General features: G+C 39.0%; 1 protein-coding gene across 23 annotated transcripts in view; it reads left to right on the plus strand.

Annotated features, from left to right (window-relative positions):
• LOC308668493 (scavenger receptor cysteine-rich domain-containing protein DMBT1-like) overlaps positions 1 to 21,468 on the plus strand; it is a 68,586-nt gene extending 47,118 nt beyond the window's left edge. For 6 of the 23 annotated variants that reach the window (XM_081328458.1, XM_081328475.1, XM_081328474.1 and 3 more), the window contains 9 exons: positions 1,306 to 1,526; positions 2,716 to 2,763; positions 5,614 to 5,764; positions 7,310 to 7,530; positions 12,807 to 12,854; positions 14,198 to 14,224; positions 15,397 to 15,572; positions 18,763 to 19,127; positions 20,604 to 21,462. In XM_081328458.1, the coding sequence (XP_081184584.1) occupies positions 1,306 to 1,526; positions 2,716 to 2,763; positions 5,614 to 5,764; positions 7,310 to 7,530; positions 12,807 to 12,854; positions 14,198 to 14,224; positions 15,397 to 15,572; positions 18,763 to 19,127; positions 20,604 to 20,802 (1,456 nt within the window). In that variant the 3' untranslated portion in view covers positions 20,803 to 21,462. Of the gene's footprint in view, positions 1 to 1,305; positions 1,527 to 2,715; positions 2,764 to 5,613; positions 5,765 to 7,309; positions 7,531 to 12,806; positions 12,855 to 14,197; positions 14,225 to 15,396; positions 15,573 to 18,762; positions 19,128 to 20,603 lie in introns of all 23 variants that reach the window. The other 17 variants (XM_081328463.1, XM_081328464.1, XM_081328473.1 and 14 more) reach the window with 11 other exon arrangements.
• Positions 21,469 to 21,710: the final 242 nt, after the last annotated feature.

Here is a 21,710-nt window from a genome sequence, read left to right on the forward strand (position 1 = left end):
TATTATCCATTGTATCCTAAGACTGCAAGAATACAAAGATCTAAGAATAAAATGGGAAATGTAAATGTGTGTGTGTGTGTGTATTGGACTCTGCTCATATACACAGACATTTCATTGACCTTGTAAAACAGCTATAAGTTACAGCACTTCAGACTGAAAAAAATGTATAGAAAGGACCTCATTACTTTTTTTTCCTTCTGTCCAATTTCTGCTTAACTTAACCATTTTTGTTCTCAATATATGAGGCTCCTGCAAATGGCACCTTAAAGAACAGCAAAGGAGTACAGTGTGTATTAGGCAAGAAAATTCTATCTATTGTAGCTGAAAATTCTGAAAATAATAACTGATTTGAAGTAATTTTGTATGTTTGTTTACGACCTCAGATATGCCTCTTTGAAAGCAGAGTGAAATGACAATTTAGTTGTACTTGCTTCATACCAGGAATGCTGATTGTGAAAACACAGGATCTCAAATGGCCTATAACCTCATTAAGCCTAATCAAATTACAATTTTGAATGTGATGGAATATTATGCATTTTTGCATCATAGTATATGCTTAAAATTTATAAGTGACTCTGCTTTCTATTTATAGTATTGCATATATCATGATATGGCCTCTCATTCGAAATAAGATTGGTCCCACATTTTTGGCTTTGAAAAACTGAATTGTTAGGGAGAACATATGCAAAATAAAACCATACCATTGGCTTGTTATCAGTGCTATTATTATTATTGCATGATTTTATTTTACTATTTTAAAATTTATATAACTTGAGTTCATAGAATATAAATATGTTGTATCATTTATTGCTATATGATTATGGTTAATCACCTAGAGTTTCCCTACAACTAGAAATAAAATATCATACAATACAATAAGGTATACTTTCATTCGATTTAATTTTGTGATGAGCAGCTTTTCCATCCTGGGAGCTTAACTTTCTAAAGAAAGCAAGATAATTAATATAAAGTGGGTGGACCATGATTTTGTTTTCTTTTTCCTTCTGAAGAGTTTAGATATATCATCGTTTGAAATTCTGCTATGTCTGTCTTAAATACATTTTGCACATTTTGTGCCTCAGAACTGAAGCAAAGTTGTAGTTCGTTTGGAAGAAGACAAGGAAGGAATTCAAAGGTTTCTAAGGGCATTATTGGATTATGCCCACCTCTGTTTTAATGGATCAACTTCTGTGGAAGTAGTTGAGGAAGGACAGGTTTAACATACTAAAAAAAATGGAAGTCTGGATGCAGTGGTAGTTTCGAGTAATTCTGAAAGCATTCACTTACTCATCTTTTTCTCCACAGAGTGGAAATTACCAGGTTCTGCATCCTTGATTTCGTTGAGATCTTTGATGGCCCTTTCTTAACATCACCTTCATTTGGAAAAATTTGTTGGAATCCACGAAAGAGCTACCTGTCTTCGTCAAACAAAATGAGAATTGTATTTGTGAGTGATTCTAGCGTGAGTGAGAAAGGCTTCCTTGCACGCTATCGAGAAGTCCCTCCAAGGAAAATTGTGATTCCAAGTAAGGCTGCTCCATGATAATCATTCTCTTGCCCATTTTCTATGTTATTGCCATTAATTTGGTTATTGCTCTACTTCTTGCCATTCCTTCCTAAAAGAACCGTTATATTTCATTGACATCTCAATTGAATATTTTAGTCCCTTCAATATACAGAGGGCCCCTTTGGTGAATTGATGTTCTCTGAACCTACAAATATAAAGTTGTTGAGCGTATAGAAATAAAAACAAAGGTACAAAGTAGATGGGTGCTTGTTGTTTCCCAATTATTCCATCTTTGGGGGGGGTTGGGGGGGAGTTATTGCCAGGTTGTTTCTATTATTTGATAGTCCTTCTGCTTTCTTCTGAGCTCCCATAGTTGGGAAGCAGACAATGTACAAATGAATTTCACAAGGAGGAGGAGCTACAGCAAGGCCCTTCCTAAATGATAGAATGAAACTTCCAAATCTGATTTTGGCAAAGGATTCCAGAATATCCTTAGGACTTGCTTTGGACATGATCAAAGTATTTTTAATACTTTTCTGGCCCAGAATGGCCCCTCCCTGTGATGATGCTCTAGTCTAGTTGCCCACTGTCACAAACATTAAATATTTTTTTTCCATGACTAGCTAGCTGAATTGCTGAATTGAAACAAATGGAATTCAGGCTGTCGCAGTCCTCTGCTCTATAACTTGTCAAGTCATTTCTCACTCCAGCAGCATCTCGTACCAAACCTAGAAGAAAACCCCCTCCCTGTCTCTGCTGCTCTGACTTCTTTCTTCTGGGCCCTGCTTGCCCGCCTTCAGGTGCCTCTAAGGAAATTTAATCTCCTGTTTCTTCCTTTCTCTGCAAATGCGTATGTGCCTAGGTTGGCAGCTGACAGAGAAAAAAAAATACTGCAACCTTGATCATTTCAGAGCAGTTCATCCCCTTACATGTAGTTTAGTATTAATATGTCATGGAAGAAGACAATTGCTTTTGCCTCTAGTCATCAGTTTGCATTTCATTTTCCCTCCAGCTCAACTTTAAGAGAGGTCTTATATTTTAAAACAACAAATTATGTCTCCTTAAACATAGTTTCTCCCAATTCTCTGAGATAGCTTAATGATGACTCTGCAAACATTGCAGAAGAGTACAATTTAGGAAAACTTGGTAATAAAACTATATAAATTAAAATATGGAATAATAGTGTTGCAAATATTTTTTTTCAACAGCCTTACCACCACCACCACCACCAACGACCACAGTGGCCACGATTGCCAGTAAGCAATGTTTTTCTGATGCATAAAACATAACATATAGGCATGTGATTATTGTTCAGTCTGGTGAGCGTTTCGTACCTAGTTCCACAAATTAGTATACGTCAAATAAATCTGTATCTGTTGATAGATCAGAGCTCAGAATTAAAATAGCTTTGTTTATTTTAAACATGTTTTTAAACTCAGTGCACTTACAAAGTATCCCTTAAAACAGCAGCTCCCAACCTTTAGGGCACCAGGGACAGTGGAAAGGGTTCTGTGGAAAGAGGTTTTTCTGCAGACCAGTGGGGGCATGGTTTCACGTGCTGCCTGCTTCCCACGGATGGGGTTTCACTTGTTTGTGTGGACCGGTTTCTCGCATGCCGCAGAAATGTATTTAAAAAAAAATCCCCCCCCAAAAAAAATCCATATTGTTTTCCTGATTGCTCCTGATTCCTTCCCCAATTTGGAGTTATCTCCAAACCAGGAATTGTATTTTCCAGAGGATAACTCACTCTCCATCTGACAGCATAAAAAATCCAATCCAGATATTCCCATATTAATCGAATAAATAAAATTGTGGGAAAGCTATATTGCAAAACCACCGCGACTAGCCATGTAGGAACCTTAAAGTTGTTGGCATTCCACGATAGGCTATAGGAAACTCATTTTATTGATTGGTAAAGAAGTTTGAATTCTCATAATCGGTATTCCTTATACAGTTTCTAGAAAACTAATGTTCTGTGGCTGTAATGTTGGCAAAGAGAATAATCACATCCTATAAATTGTCATTTTCATGATGATTTTTTAAAAAGATCCTGAATTGAATCTCTTAAGACTTTAAATTTCAAGATTTTGTATCTCCCTCATTTGAACGGCCAGATCTCTTCTATTTAACATGTACCACATACTCCTTAGACTTCCAACATACAGTATTCAGTTTTCTTTCCAGCTGCAATCTTGCTTCCTCTACACATGCTTGTTTTGTTTAATGTTCATAAAGAACAAAAGGCTAATGCTTCTTTGTTCATATTATGTAATTTTGGAACTAGCAATACAGTAACTGAATATGGATATCTCAGACAAAATTGTTCATATTCCTTCTCTCGTTCCTAGAATAAGCAGGCTGTAAGGTTATAGGCCCAGTTGTTACACCATTAACTTTCATTGCAATATCTGGTCGGAATCCTAGCCAAATACGCATGCCATGATTTATTTAGCCAGTCACTGCTTGATTGTTGCTTGGTTTCTAGTCCAATAGTCACAGGATCAAGTAAGCCTGGTATTTTCCAAGGGTTAGCTGCTTTGAATTTGAAGAATAGTTTTAAGTTACTTCTACATGCTAATTTGTAAATGATGCCTTAATCATATTATTTTTTTTTCATAGCTCTTCCAGATGATACCACAGATTTTGATAATTTTTATTGTTGTTCAGTTACTTCATTAAACATTTTCATGGGCCGATGGCATTACATAATAATTCAGATAATTATATTCAGTAGCAAAATGAGTGACATGGAAGGTGCTTGCCTCCCTCTCAGAAGGCTGAGACTTCAATCCTAGGCAGTGGCAGATGTTTCTCTTCTAGGACACAAAGAATTTTTTTCCCGCGAACTCCATATAGGTGTCAGGAAGGGCATCCAGCTAGTAAATGCTCCATCTCCACCCCAACTCTATCTCGAGTAGGGACTACAGGGTCATAAAAAGGGAAATCAGTAGTAAATTGCCCCCCACAAAAAGGATGAAAATTTTGAAAGTTGTTAGAAACCAACGCAAAAATCCATATCCACAAGGGTGTGTGGGTGTACTAGACAGAAGTGTCCCTTCCAACTCACTGCTGCTTAAGGTCATGGTAAAGGGTGGAGAAGATTTTAAAGATTTAATTATTGATTAAAGTGATCGTGGCAAAAGCATATCTGATGGGAACATAGGAAGAAGCAAAGCCAGCAATTCATTCCTTAGAATGCTGGAGCATTGTAGCTAATAAGGCTCTGGTATTAATGTGTGCAATCATACCAAAGACTTTTGAAAGGATCTAATAAATAGTTATAATAGTAAAACAATGTGAACTGATTGCTGACTAATATGGAAACATACAGTGAAAAATCTTACTGCAAATATCATAAGAATTGTTATTTAACTAATGGTAAATCAATGATACCTGCATTTACAAAGAAACCTAGTTACAATTTTATATATTTTCTTCTATTTACTGACAACAGATTTCCTTTCTCATTGTACTGTAACACTTTCTTGCTACCTACAAGAGAAATAGAGGTTTCCTTCTCATAAATCTAAATAGATTTAGATAAATCTAATAGATCCCGTGTTTAGTTATGTTTTCCCTAGTTCAGTTCCTTGCTTAACAGTTTCTGTCATGTTTGACAATAATCTACTGTATGAATTAGGTGGCACTATTTTCAGTTTTAGATTTTATGTATCTCAAACATCTTTATAAATGGAAAAGATAGAATCACATAGGCAAGGATATTTCCAACCTTTGGCATATTTAGGCAATGTTTTCCCTTTATAGTATATTCTTGCCTTTTTTCATAAACCCATTATCAGGTAGGTTAAAAAGTACACAATGGATTTGTCTTTAATATTCTGCTTTTTTCATCTTATTTCAGTTGAGTATTTACTGACCCAGATGCAGAGAACATAGGTTGCTTCCTCTGAAGTTATGTTTTATTTTATTTTTCCCAGAATGCTTTTATAAATGGTTTTATTTGACCTATGTAAGCATGTGCTATTTCCTGGAGTTTCTGTATATTTATTTCACTAAAATTATACACTTGCATGCATGCATGCACGCACACACACACACTACTAATAAAGTTCTTCACTGGCCTTTATTAATTTGTTTCCTTCTAGGCAAATGTCTCTGTGGCTGCAAATTGACAGGTCCTTCGGGTTCATTTTCAAGTCCATTCTATCCTTCAAACTACCCAAAGAATTCTTACTGTGTTTGGGACATAGAGGTGGAGGAAAGACGTCATGTAGAACTAAGATTTGAAGTTTTCAGGTAATAAAGATTCTCCTAGCTCATCAATGAAAATGCTGTTAAATCCTTTTATTAATCTGCTACAAATTCTTGTTTTAGTTAGAAACTGTTGTAACTAAGCAAATTTCATACTTTAAATTTGAAAGCTTTATGGGAATTATTCCACAGAACCCAGGGCATTTTCTTGTGCCTTCTATCTATAAACTAAAATATGTGTTATTATCCATATTATCCATATTATTTAAGACTGCAAGAATACAAAGATCTAAGAATAAAATGGGAAATGTAAATGTGTATGTGTGTGTTTGTTTGTTTGTGTGTGTGTGTGTGTGTGTGTGTATTGCACTCTGCTCATATACACAGACATTTCATTGACCTTGTAAAACAGCTATAAGTTACAGCACTTCAGACTGAAAAAAATGTATAGAAAGGACCTCATTACTTTTTTTTCCTTCTGTCCAATTTCTGCTTAACTTAACCATTTTTGTTCTCAATATATGAGGCTCCTGCAAATGGCACCTTAAAGAACAGCAAAGGAGTACAGTGTGTATTAGGCAAGAAAATTCTATCTATTGTAGCTGAAAATTCTGAAAATAATAACTGATTTGAAGTAATTTTGTATGTTTGTTTACGACCTGAGATATGCCTCTTTGAAAGCAGAATGAAATGACAATTTAGTTGTACTTGCTTTATACCAGGAATGCTGATTGTGAAAACACAGGATCTCAAATGGCCTATAACCTCATTAAGCCTAATCAAATTACAATTTTGAATGTGATGGAATATTATGCATTTTTGCATCATAGTATATGCTTAAAATTTATAAGTGACTCTGCTTTCTATTTATAGTATTGCATATATCATGATATGGCCTCTCATTCGAAATAAGATTGGTCCCACATTTCTGGCTTTGAAAAACTGAATTGTTAGGGAGAACATATGCAAAATAAAACCATACCATTGGCTTGTTATCAGTGCTATTATTATTATTGCATGATTTTATTTTACTATTTTAAAATTTATATAACTGAGTTCATAGAATATAAATATGTTGTATCATTTATTGCTATATGATTATGGTTAATCACCTAGAGTTTCCCTACAACTAGAAATAAAATATCATACAATAAAATAAAGTATACTTTCATTAGATTTAATATTGTGATGAGCAGCTTTTCCATCCTGAGAGCTTAACTTTCTGAAGAAAGCAAGATAATTAATATAAAGTGGGTGGACCATGATTTTGTTTTCTTTTTCCTTCTGAAGAGTTTAGATATATCATCGTTTGAAATTCTGCTATGTCTGTCTTAAATACATTTTGCACATTTTGTGCCTCAGAACTGAAGCAAAGTTGTAGTTCGTTTGGAAGAAGACAAGGAAGGAATTCAAAGGTTTCTGAGGGCATTATTGGATGCCTGGTTGCCCACCTCTGTTTTAATGGATCAACTTCTGTGGAAGTAGTTGAGGAAGGACAGGTTTAACATACTAAAAAAAATGGAAATCTGGATGCAGTGGTAGTTTTGAGTAATTCTGAAAGCATTCACTTACTCATCTTTTTCTCCACAGAATGGGAAATACCAGGTTCTGCAACCTTGATTTTGTTCAGATCTTTGATGGCCCTTTCTTAACATCACCTTCATTTGGAAAAATTTGTTGGAATCCACGAAAGAGCTACCTGTCTTCGTCAAACAAAATGAGAATTGTATTTGTGAGTTATTCTAGCGTGACTGAGAAAGGCTTCCTTGCACGCTATCGAGAAGTCCCTCCAAGGAAAATTGTGATTCCAAGTAAGGCTGCTCTATGATAATCATTCTCTTGCCCATTTTCTATATTATTGCCATTAATTTGGTTATTGCTCTGCTTCTTGCCATTCCTTCCTAAAAGAACCGTTATATTTCATTGACATCGCAATTGAATATTTTAATCCCTTCAATATACATGATACATGATAATCATTCTCTTGTCCGGTTTCTATATTATTACCAGTAATTTGGTTATTGCTCTACTTCTTGCCATTCCCTCCTAAAAGAACTGTTATATTTCACTGACATCTCAATTGAATATTTTAGTCCCTTCAATATACAGAGGGCCCCTTTGGTGAATTGATGTTCTCTGAACCTACAAATATAAAGTTGTTGAGCGTATAGAAATAAAAACAAAGGTACAAAGTAGATGGGTGCTTGTTGTTTCCCAATTATTCCATCTTTGGGGGGGTTGGGGGGGAGTTATTGCCAGGTTGTTTTTATTATTTGATAGTCCTTCTGCTTTCTTCTGAGCTCCCATAGTTGGGAAGCAGACAATGTACAAATGAATTTCACGAGGAGGAGCTACAACAAGGCCCTTCTTAAATGATAGAATGAAACTTCCAAATCTGATTTTGGCAAAGGATTCCAGAATATCCTTAGGACTTGCTTTGGACATGATGAAAGACCTTATGTCCGCGGGAGGCCACCGTTGTCCAAATAGCCGGGTGTGAGTCTCTCCTCATGAGATATGGCCCTAGGGCTCAGTTGGGCTTGCTGCTGGTGTACCTTTCGCCTAGTCGCATAGCAGCAGCCCTGCCTGAGCTTCTCGATATCCTCTCGGGGTTGGTGATTGAGTTTCCCAGATTTATAATTTTGGGTGACTTCAATCTACCATCCCTGGGGGGATCATCTGAGTTAGCTCGGGAGTTCATGGCTTCCATGATGGCCATGGACCTGATGCAAGTAATTCAGGGCCTGACTCATGGGGGGGGGGTCACACGCTCGATTTGATTTTTCTATCTGGCCGGTGGTTAGATGATCTGGGTGGGGGTTCTCCAACTGTTACGCCCCTGTCATGGACCGATCATCATCTCCTGCGGCTGGTCTTCCATTTTTCCAATCCCTGTCGTGGGGTTGTTGAACCAACTAGATGGCTCTGCCCCAGGCGCTTAATGGACCCTGAGCGGTTCCAGGCGGCGCTTGGGTCCCCACCTGCCGCCCTTCTTCACAGCTCGGCCGAGGCCTTAGTGGAGGCCTGGGAAAAGGCTGCCATGGAGGCACTCGACCAAGTTGTACCCATGCGGCCCCTGACCCGGTGTAGATCCCAGTGGGCTCCGTGGTTTTCTGCGGAGCTCCAGGAGATGAAGCGTCGGAGATGGGCCTAGAGAGCTGTTGGAGGTCCAGCCGGTCTGAATCCGACCGATTGCGACTAAGATCCTTTACGAGGTCTTATCTCGTGGTGATGAGGATGGCAAGGTCTAACTACTTTGCCACCCTCATCGCATCCGCAGATAATCGCCCGGCCGCCCTGTTTAGGGTGACTCGCTCCCTCCTGAATCAGGAGGTGAGGGGGGAGCCCTTGCAGGGTCGTGCTGAGGAGTTTAGCCAGCATCTGTCGGACAAAATCGCTCGGATCCGGACCGGTTTGGACTCCGACTGGGCAGAGTCTGACGGTGAGAACATGGGTGGTCTTGTCGATGTCATCTGGGAGGAGTTCGATCTTGTGACTCCGAAAGAAATGGACAGGATTATGGGGAGGCTGAGCTCCATGTGTTTATTGGACCCGTGCCCCTCCTGGCTGGTATATTCGGCTCGGGAGGGGACACGAGGCTGGCTCCAGGCAGTGATAACTGCTTCTTTGAGCGAGGGTAGTTTTCCCGCCGCCTTGAAGGAGGTGGTGGTGAGACCCCTCCTCAAGAAGCCTGCCCTGGACCCAGCTGTGTTAAACAGCTATCGTCCGGTCTCCAACCTTTGCTTTCTCGCGAAGGTTGTTGAGAGTGTGGTGGCGCAGCAGCTTCCTTTGTTCCTGGAGGAAGCTGATTACCTAGACCCGTACCAATCGGGCTTCAGGCCCGGGTACAGCACGGAGACGGCATTGGTCGCACTGGTGAATGATCTCTGGTGGGCTCGGGACAGGGGCTGCTCCTTCTAGTCCTATTAGACCGCTCAGCGGCTTTTGATACCATCGACCATGGTATCTTACTGCAGCATCTTCGGGGGTTGGGAGTGGGAGGCACCGTCTTACGGTGGTTCTCCTCCTACCTCCTGGGACGTTCGCAGTCGGTGTTGGCAGGAGGGCAGAGGTCGGCCTCGAGGCCTCTCATTTGTGGTCCCTCAGGGGTCGGTCCTCTCGCCTCTCCTGTTCAACATCTACATGAAGCCGCTGAGTGAGATCATTTGTGGTTTTGGGGTTGGGTACCATCAATATGCGGATGATACCCAGCTTTTTATTTCTACCCCAAACCACCCCAGTGATGCCCTTGATGTGATGTCCCGTTGTCTGGAGGCGGTTCGGGTCTGGATGGGGAGGAACAGGCTTCGGCTCAACCCTGACAAGACTGAGTGGCTGTGTGTGCCGGCGTCTTGGGAAATTCAGTTTGTTCCATCGTTGACTATGGGGGATGAGATATTACCCCCCGTAGATAGGGCTCGCAACTTGGGTGTCCTCCTAGACTCACAGCTCTCTTTGGAAGATCATATAGGAGCTGTGACTAGGGGGGCCTTCGCCCAGGTTCGCCTAGTGCGCCAGTTGCGGCCCTATCTGGACCGGGATGCCTTGCGCACAGTCACTCATGCACTCGTGACCTCCCGTTTGGACTACTGCAACGCTCTCTACATGGGGCTGCCCTTGAGGACTACTCGGAGGCTCCAGCTGGTACAGAATGCGGCCGCGCGAGTGGTGGTGGGGGTTTCCCGATACTCCCATGTAACACCTCTACTCCGTGAGCTGCATTGGCTTCCGGTTTTCCTCCGGGTAAGATTCAAGGTGCTGGTTATGACCTATAAAGCCCTAAATGGCATGGGTCCGGGTTATTCCTGTTTCTTCCTTTCTCTGCAAATGCGTATGTGCCTAGGTTGGCAGCTTAAAATTAAATATTTTTTTCCATGACTAGCTAGCTGAATTGCTGAATTGAAACAAATGGAATTCAGGCTCTCGCAGTCCTCTGCTCTATAACTTGTCATTTCTCACTCCAGCAGCATCTCGTACCAAACCTAGAAGAAAACCCCCTCCTTGTCTCTGCTGCTCTGACTTCTTTCTTCTGGGCCCTGCTTGCCCGCCTTCAGGTGCCTCTAAGGAAATTTAATCTCCTGTTTCTTCCTTTCTCTGCAAATGCGTATGTGCCTAGGTTGGCAGCTGACAGAGGAAAAAAAATACTGCAACCTTGATCATTTCAGAGCAGTTCATCCCCTTACATGTAGTTTAGTATTAATATGTCATGGAAGAAGACAATTGCTTTTGCCTCTAGTCATCAGTTTGCATTTCATTTTCCCTCCAGCTCAACTTTAAGAGAGGTCTTACAGTCATGGCCGAAATTGTTGGCACCCCAGAAATTTTTCCAGAAAATCAAGTATTTCTCACAGAAAAGTATTGCAGGAACACATGTTTTGCTATACACAGGTTTATTCCCTTTGTGTGTATTGGAACACAACAAAAAAGGGAGGAAAAAAAGCAAATTGGACATAATGTCAAACAAAACTCCAAAACTGGGCCGGACAAAATTATTGGCACCCTTAACTTAATATTTGGTTGCACACCCTTTGGAAAAAATAACTGAAATCAGTCGCTTCCTATAACCATCAATAAGCTTCTTACACCTCTCACCCGGAATTTTGGACCACTCTTCCTTTGCAAACTGCTCCAGGTCTCTCTTATTGGAAGGGCACCTTTCCCCAACAGCAATTTTAAGATCTCTCCACAGGTGTTCAATGGGATTCAGATCTGGACTCATTGCTGGCCACTTCAAAACTCTCCAGCACTTTCTTGCCATCTATTTCTGGGTGCTTTTTGACATATATTTGGGGTCATTGTCCTGCTGGAAGACCCAAGATTTCAGACGCAAACCCAGCTTTCTGACACTGGGCTCTACAGTGCGACCCAAAATCCTTTGGTAATCCTCAGATTTCATGATGCCTTGCACACATTCAAGGCACCCAGTGCCAGAGGCAACAAAACAACTCCAAAACATCATTGAACCTCCACCATATTTCACTGTAGGTACTGTGTTCTTTTCTTTGTAGGCCTCATTTCATTTTCGGTAAACAGTAGAATGATGTGCTTTACCAAAAAGCTCTAGCTTGGTCTCATCTGTCCACAAGACGTTTTCCCAGAAGGATTTTGGCTTACTCAAGTACATTTTGGCAAACTGTAATCTCGCTTTTTATGTCTCTGTGTCAGCAGTGGGGTCCTCCTGGGTCTCCTGCCATAGCGTTTCATTTCATTTAAATGTTTGTGCTGACACTGATGCTCCCTGAGCCTGCAGGACAGCTTGCATTCCTTTGGAACTTGCTTGGGGCTGCTTATCCACCATCCGGACTATCCTGCGTTGCAACCTTTCATCAATTTTTCTCTTCTGTCCACGACCAGGGAGATTCGCTACAGTGCCATGGGTTGCAAACTTCTTGATAATGTTGCGCACTGTGGACAAAGGCAAATCTAGATCTCTGGAGATGGACTTGTAACCTTGAGATTGTTGATATTTGTCCACAATTTTGGTTCTCAAGTCCTCAGACAGTTCTCTTCTCCTCTTTCTGTTGTCCATGCTTAGCGTGGCACACACAGACACACAATGCAAAGACTAAGTGAACTTCTCTCCTTTTTATCTGCTTTCAGGTGTGATTTTTATATTTCCCACACCTTTTACTTGCCCCAGGTGAGTTTAAAGGAGCATCACGTGCTTGAAACAATCTTGTTTACCCACAATTTTGAAAGGGTGCCAATAATTTCGTCCGGCCCATTTTTGGAGTTTTGTTTGACATTATGTCCAATTTGCTTTTTTTCCTCCCTTTTTTGTTGTGTTCCAATACACACAAAGGGAATAAACCTGTGCATAGCTAAACATGTGTTCCTGCAATACTTTTCTGTGAGAAATACTTGATTTTCTGGAAAAATTTCTGGGGTGCCAACAATTTCGGCCATGACTGTATATTTTAAAACAACAAATTACGTCTCCTTAAACATAGTTTCTCCCAATTCTCTGAGATAGCTTAATGATGACTCTGCAAACATTGCAGAAGAGTACAATTTAGGAAAACTTGGTAATAAAACTATATAAATTAAAATATGGAATAATAGTGTTGCAAATATTTTTTTTCAACAGCCTTACCACCACCACCACCACCAACGACCACAGTGGCCACGATTGCCAGTAAGCAATGTTTTTCTGATGCATAAAACATAACATATAGGCATGTGATTATTGTTCAGTCTGGTGAGCGTTTCGTACCTAGTTCCACAAATTAGTATACGTCAAATAAATCTGTATCTGTTGATAGATCAGAGCTCAGAATTAAAATAGCTTTGTTTATTTTAAACATGTTTTTAAACTCAGTGCACTTACAAAGTATCCCTTAAAACAGCAGCTCCCAACCTTTAGGGCACCAGGGACAGTGGAAAGGGTTCTGTGGAAAGAGGTTTTTCTGCAGACCAGTGGGGGCATGGTTTCACATGCTGCCTGCTTCCCACGGATGGGGTTTCACTTGTTTGTGTGGACCGGTTTCTCGCATGCCGCAGAAATGTATTTTTTAAAAAAAATTCCCCCCCCCAAAAAAATCCATATTGTTTTCCTGATTGCTCCTGATTCCTTCCCCAATTTGGAGTTATCTCCAAACCAGGAATTGTATTTTCCAGAGGATAACTCACTCTCCATCTGACAGCATAAAAAAACCAATCCAGATATTCCCATATTAATCGAATAAATAAAATTGTGGGAAAGTTATATTGCAAAACCACCGCGTCCAAGATAGGCTACAGGAAACTAATTTTATTGATTGATAAAGACGTTTGAATTCTTATAATCGGTATTCCTTATACAGTTTCTAGAAAACTAATGTTTTGTGGCCGTAATGTTGGCAAAGAGAATAATCACATCCTATAAATTGTCATTTTCATGATGATTTTTTAAAAAGATCCTGAATTGTATCTCTTAAGATTTTAAATTTCAAGATTTTGTATCTCCCTCATTTGAACGGCCAGATCTCTTCTATTTAACATGTACCAGATACTCCTTAGACTTCCAACATACAGTATTCAGTTTTCTTTCCAGCTGCAATCTTGCTTCCTCTACACATGCTTGTTTTGTTTAATGTTCATAAAGAACAAAAGGCTAATGCTTCTTTGTTCATATTATGTAATGTTGGAACTAGCAATATAGTAACTGAATATGGATATCTCAGACAAAATTGTTCATACTTCTTCTCTCAGTCCTAGAATAAGCAGGCTGTAAGGTTATAGGCCCAGTTGTTACACCATTAACTTTCATTGCAATATCTGGTCGGAATCCTAGCCAAATATGCATGCCATGATTTATTTAGTCAGTCATGGGGCCACTGCTTGATTGTTGCTTGGTTTCTAGTCCAATAGTCACAGGATCAAGTAAGCCTGGTATTTTCCAAGGGTTAGCTGCTTAGAATTTGAAGAATAGTTCTAAGTTACTTCTACAAGCTAATTTGTAAAAGATGCCTTAATCATATTATTATTTTTCTTTCATAGCTCTTCCAGATGATACCACAGATTTTGGTAATTTTTATTGTTTTTCAATTACTTCATTAAACATTTTCATGGGCCGATGGCATTACATAATAATTCAGATAATTATATTCAGTAGCAAAATGAGTGACATGGAAGGTGCTTGCCTCCCTCTCAGAAGGCTGAGACTTCAATCCTAGGTAGTGGCAGATGTTTCTCTTCTAGGACACAAAGAATTTTTTTTTGCGAACTCCGTATAGGTGTCAGGAAGGGCATCCAGCTAGTAAATGCTCCATCTCCACCCCAACTCTATCTCGAGTAGGGACTACAGGGTCATAAAAAGGGAAATCAGTAGTAAATTGCCCCCCACACAAAGGATGAAAATTTTGAAAGTTGTTAGAAACCAATGCAAAAATCCATATCCACAAGGGTGTGTGGGTGTACTAGACAGAAGTGTCCCTTCCAACCAGGGGTGTCAAACTCAATTTCATTGAGGGCCGCATCAGCATTGTGGTTGCCCTCAGGGGGCCGGGTGGGCATGGCCTACTGGGTGGGCGTGGCCAGCTCTACATCATTCGCATCAAGGGTGCCTATGGGTGCCTGGGCAGGAGTGGGACAGATCTGAGGGTCTCTGGCAGAAGGAGGGTCTCTGGGCCAGGGCCAAGGCTGTGGGGGCCGTTCCCTCACTGTTTCCAGGATGGCTTCGCGAGCCACATGACACCACTTTGCGGACCGGATCTGGCCCCCGGGCCTTGTGTTTGACATGTCTGTACTAGACAGAAATGTCCCCTCCAACTCACTGCTGCTTAAGGTCATGGTAAAGGGTGGAGAAGATTTCAGAGATTTAATTATTGATAAAAGTGACTGTGGCAAAAACATAACTAATGGGATCATAGGAAGAAGCAAAGCCAGCAACTCATTACTTAGAATGCTGCAACTGAATCCCCTGGAGCATTGTAGCTAATAAGGCTCTGGTATTAATGTATGCAATCATACCAAATAATTTTGAAAGGATCTAATAAATAGTTATAATAGTAAAACAATGTGAACTGATTGCTGACTAATATGGAAACATACAGTGAAAAATCTTACTGCAAATATCATAAGGATTGTTATTTAACTAATGGTAAATCAATGATACCTGCATTTACAAAGAAACCTAGTTACAATTTTATATATTTTCTTCTATTTACTGACAACACATTTCCTTTCTCATTGTACAGTTACACTTTCTTGCTATGCGGAATACATGAAGGCAGTTATTGGGAGACAATATCTCATTTCAAAGGGCTGCCTTGACTGTAATTTGTACATAAGCGATTCTACCTGTACACCTGACATTTCAAAAGATAAGATTACATTCTATATACCATATGATGGTTGTGGAACCAAACGGGAAGTAAGTATCAGATAATATGACAGATATGATAATCAGTCTCTATCATGGAATGATAGTTATTTTAGAAGGTTTAAGGATGAAAAAATCTCAAAAATTTACAGTGTCAATTTTTTTCCTGCAATAAATTGTGCTTAAGGAGATGCTGTAACTATTTCTTATTTGGAGATGTTAACCAATATTTGATCACCTAAATTAGTGGATATTAAAACACTTTATACCAGATGGCCAGAACCAACAATAACAAAATTAGATTAGGTGATCCCAGTTAACCCAATAATAAATTATATAGCCCTAAGTGATGTGATAAATTTATTTAGGTGAGTGAGATTTCCTCTTAATCAAGGTAGATGAGTCTAAATAATATATTTGCCTTCATTATAAATAGTCTAGCTCTGGAATTTTTAAAATGGGTTCTGTAAGACCTTGATGGGGTTTGGTGAGAGATTAAGGGCAAAAGAAAAATACTTACTGAAATGCAGCCATCATAGAATTTTGCCTCTTGAAAAGAAATTCTGTGATTCTTTTTTTAAAAAAAATAATAATAATTCAGTACAGTATTCGGTATCCCTTTCCAAATATAACTATACATGGCTCTTCATACGCTCCAAATGATCTGATATTCAATCAGATCAAAGCATTGGATTTAACCACGTGCCTTTGAATTGCTATTTAGAGCAGTGGTTTTCAGGCTTGGCAACTTTGTGGACTTCAATTCCTGCTTTAGAGAAATTCAAAAAGCAATTCCGAGACATGATGGACTTTCTGGCTATCTGAGTATTAGACATTGTCCTAGTTACTTTCCGTATGTAGATAATGGTGACTGGAGTGATGCGATACACTCTCTACTATGAACATATGTAGCTAGCCAATGAATTTTATCATTTCCTAAATCCTGATTACATTTGAAAGCTTATTATTTCTTTACCTAGAGAGAAAGGCACATCATTGCATGAAAATGCCAGGGGAAGTGGGTTGCTGTTACATTTCTTACAGCCGTACTATAAATTCAGAAATGATAATACACCATTTGTCAGTCTTTTAAAAAAAAAGTACAAGCAGTTACAAATGGCCTGTCTTTCTCAGAAGAACAAGCCTTGCCAATGCACCTGCTATAATAGCACCTGCAAAAAAGAAAGTGATAGAGGGTGGGGGATTTTTCAGTCTTTCCTAAGACCTTAGTTTTGAAACAGTATTTGAACATTTTCATTTTTAAAAATTGAATAAAGACCTTCTGGTTTACAATTGCTCCTGTGCAGAGACTTTGCTATACCGTTTGAAGATTTCTGTGCTCTTTGTCTCTCATTCCTGCTATTTTTCCCTTAAAAGAACTATTTCAAAACAGTATTGTGAAACCATTGAAAGTTATCTAATTCTTTAGCTCCTCTCTCAGGAGAATAGAGGGTTATTACAGCAATTCTAATCATATGTGTGTGTGTGTGTGTGTGTGTATGTAAATTTTTTGGCTTGCTAACAAAGAATAAAGCAAGCCAAAAATTTTACACAAATATGAGCTGCCACTGCTGTGGCTACTGCCTGTAGATGGCCTTGGGCTAGGCTGAAACAGGAAATAAGATTTGTCCCATGTTTGGGACCAAGCAAGTGCATTCTAAATACTTAACAAACATTCAACATATATATAAAAAAGGGAGGAAAAAAACCAATTTGGACATAATGTCAAACAAAACTCCAAAAATGGGCCGGACAAAATTATTGGCACCCTTAACTTAATATTTGGTTGCACACCCTTTGGAAAAAATAACTGAAATCAGTCGCTTCCTATAACCATCAATAAGCTTCTTACACCTCTCACCCGGAATTTTGGACCACTCTTCCTTTGCAAACTGCTCCAGGTCTCTCTTATTGGAAGGGCACCTTTCCCCAACAGCAATTTTAAGATCTCTCCACAGGTGTTCAATGGGATTCAGATCTGGACTCATTGCTGGCCACTTCAGAACTCTCCAGCACTTTCTTGCCATCCATTTCTGGGTGCTTTTTGACGTATGTTTGGGGTCATTGTCCTGCTGGAAGACCCAAGATCTCGGACGCAAACCCACCTTTCTGACACTGGGCTCTACAGTGTGACCCAAAATCCTTTGGTAATCCTCAGATTTCATGATGCCTTGCACACATTCAAGGCACCCAGTGCCAGAGGCAGCAAAACAACCCCAAAACATTATTGAACCTCCACCATATTTCACTGTAGGTACTGTGTTCTTTTCTTTGTAGGCCTCATTTCGTTTTCGGTAAACAGTAGAATGATGTGCTTTACCAAAAAGCTCTATCTTGGTCTCATCTGTCCACAAGACATTTTCCCAGAAGGATTTTGGCTTACTCAAGTACATTTTGGCAAACTGTAATCTTGCTTTTTTATGTCTCTGTGTCAGCAGTGGGGTCCTCCTGGGTCTCCTGCCATAGTGTTTCATTTCATTTAAATGTCAACGGATAGTTCGCGCTGACACTGATGCTCCCTGAGTCTGCAGGACAGCTTGCATTCCTTTGGAACTTGTTTGGGGCTGCTTATCCACCATCCATCCGGACTATCCTGCGTTGCAACCTTTCATCAATTTTTCTCTTCTGTCCACGACCAGGGAGATTCGCTACAGTGCCATGGGTTGCAAACTTCTTGATAATGTTGCGCACTGTGGACAAAGGCAAATCTAGATCTCTGGAGATGGACTTGTAACCTTGAGATTGTTGATATTTGTCCACAATTTTGGTTCTCAAGTCCTCAGACAGTTCTCTTCTCCTCTTTCTGTTGTCCATGCTTAGCGTGGCACACACAGACACACAATGCAAAGACTAAGTGAACTTCTCTCCTTTTTATCTGCTTTCAGGTGTGATTTTTATATTGCCCATACCTGTTACTTGCCCCAGGTGAGTTTAAAGGAGCATCACATGCTTGAAACAATCTTGTTTACCCACAATTTTGAAAGGGTGCCAATAATTTTGTCCGGCCCATTTTTGGAGTTTTGTTTGACATTATGTCCAATTTGCTTTTTTTCCTCCCTTGTTTTGTTGTGTTCCAATACACACAAAGGGAATAAACCTGTGTATAGCAAAACATGTGTTCCTGCAATACTTTTCTGTGAGAAATACTTGATTTTCTGGAAAAATTTTGGGGTGCCAACAATTTCGGCCATGACTGTATGTATATGTATATGTATATGTATATTGCTTGATGTTTTAACAGAATTACGGGAAGACAAGCACTTTTACCAATATTGTGAGCAGCTCTGGGAATGGCGTAAATCCTCAGTTTCGATTCCTCTGCAAAATGGAGCCCAGCAGAAATATGGAAGTCACCCACAACATTGATGAATTTGAATCCACAAATCAAGGGCCAAAATTTCATATGGAGTTTTTATTTTATGAGTCACCTTTCTTTATACAGCCAATAAATAACATGGGTTACTTTATGAACCTGAACCAGAATGCATTTATCCAAGCCACACTCCACAGCTTTAATATAAATCAAATATTATTCATGGACTCTTGTGTGGCATCCCCTAACCGTTACGACTTCCAAACTGAAACTTACATCATGATAAATAAAGGGTAAGTCTAACAAATCAGTATTTCTTCACAGAATCATTACTTTTTTTGCCTCTCTATCCTATGTAGATAAATTTTGTTTTCACTTTATCTGCATCTCTAGAATACTCTTCTGGAAGCTTTCTTTTAATGCCTCTGAATTAGCTTTTCTCAACCTGATGCTTACCAAACCAGCCAGCCAAGGTTTCATGATAACTAGATAACTAGATAAGTTACAGTCCAGCACATTTGGATCAAAACATGATGGTGAAAAGTGCTTCAGCCATTCTCTCTGCTCCTGCTCCATTTCCTTCTGTTTCTTAACACCAGACTTAACTTAATACTCTATGTTCTGCTTAGATTTCACCGGCTCATTTGCTATCTGTTATTGGATCCCATTCCACCCTTTCATTATTTTTGCCAACATGCTCTTAATCTTTCTGTTATATACCAGTTATCTTTAGTCTCTAATTCTGTTTACAACTCTATCTTGTGAAAACCTTTCCTGATCAACAAATGCATGATAAATTTCACAATTTTGACAAGGTAATTGCTAAATACAGATTGTTGTTCATATGGAGAAGATGAAAAGGATTGAATCACAAAAAAAGACATGAAAGAAGAACAAATAGATTGAGGGGAACGCTTGAAAAAGTAAGGAATATATACTTTGGGGCCTAGCAAGGTAATCGAAATACTTAACAAACATTTAACACATATCTCCCTTGCTTCTCAGCTAACAAAGCGAGGAAGAGCCAGTGGCCTAAATGTTAGAACAATTGCCTAAGGTGCAATCGGCCCAGGTTCGAATCTCAGAAGGGTATGGCTGACTGATGAGAACAAATAAGTTTGAAATGCATATCAGTCTTCCTTTAATTCTTTGTTAGCAATCCAAAAAATTTACACAAATATGAGCTGTCACTGCTGTGACTACTGCCTGTTGATGGCCTTGGGTTAGGCTGAAACCGCCTAGCAAGGTAATCTAAATACTTAACAAACATTTTATATAATGAAATTTCAAAACTAGAATGAAGTTCAAAGAACAAAAGTATGAAGTATTGCATGTACATAGTGGAAATAAGGATGATTTGCAAGGACCAAATGATATGGAGACATATTGTAAATAGTGTTGGTACAAATGAGACCTAGTCCAATTTCTGATTCACTCCATTATCTTGGGCCTCTAGTTTCTTTGGCTTAGTATTCCTTACTCATTTTGTGTCCTCAGCGTAATGTTTGTTGTCCCATACAATGTATGGTTTTTCAAAAATTTTCATTTTAAAATCTTCCTTTTTTATCATTCTTGTGTTTTTTATTATCAGAATTGGTTGACTAGCAATCTATCTGCAAATATGTAACTATCTGCAAATAGTAAATCTATGAGCAAATACTCTCAAGCATGATATTCACTGGAGCACTCTGTTACTATAGTTTAATGCAGTGAAATTGTATTTGTGCAGGTTCTATCAAAAAAATAAAATCTTGTTCCATTTCTTTCAGATGCAAAATGGATAGTACATACCAACTTTTTTCTTCAAGGAACAGGAGAAGCATCAGCTTTAGATTTAAATCCTTCACTTTGCGCAACAACTATTCCACAGTTTATATTCGCTGCAAAATACTAGTGTGTAAAGCACTGGATTATTCCTCTCGTTGCTACCAAGGCTGCTATAAAAGAAACAGAATAACATGGAAATAATTTTTCTGGGCTATTTATGCTTACCAAATAGCAGCTTGAGTATAATCCAATGTATGATCTTTTCTTATGACGCAAATCTTTCTCAATAATGACAGTTTTTCACATGATTACATTGCAAAATTGAACTATTCAGTGTTTAAATGTTTTCACTGTTGTGCTTTTAGCTATCTTCTTCCTTCCTGTCATCTGTACACTTTGATTTGATGTGGGAAGATGTACAACTCTTTTGCCTTAATTCATCATACTTAATTAGTTTAACAACCTAGCAAAATAAATAAAGATAGCTGGAAACATTTTGCTTTTGAGTATTTAATCACATTGGGGAAAATTGTCAGAGTACCGTAATTGGTTTTTATCCATCATGACTACAGAGTTAAATGTTATTATCATTTGGTAATACACTGAGACTATATTTCTATTTTGTGAAGCTACAGGCCACTATATCTACGGTAGGTTTTATTCAATTGACTCAAATATCATTCAGCATTTAGAATAACAGTAATAATTTGGATATTATTTAATGCACAGGTTCTGCTAAATTTGCATCACAAATGGAGAATTAATGGAATCTGGACAGTACAGAGAGGGAAACCATATCAAATACTTTTGTTAAAAGAGTCAAAGAATGCATTTTAGATTTTAAAGGGTGCAGTACATCCAGATTCAGTAGCATGGACTAAAAGAAAAGCCTGTACTCATTACAGTAAATAAGTTGTGATCCTTTCTGCTCTATCATTGTAACCCAAATATGTAAATGGAACGTTCTACTGTGATCCAAGATTGTAATCCATACTAGGACAAACTGTTCTAAAGAAAATAATTAAATATAAAATCAGACTGAAACTAATGTCCTGTAAGGATCTTTGTCTAAATGACAATAGAATGATAATAGGTGATGTTATAGTGCA

The sequence above is a fragment of the Vipera berus genome, assembly GCF_964194415.1.
Source record: "Vipera berus genome assembly, chromosome: 5".
Taxonomy (NCBI): Eukaryota; Metazoa; Chordata; class Lepidosauria; order Squamata; family Viperidae; genus Vipera; species Vipera berus.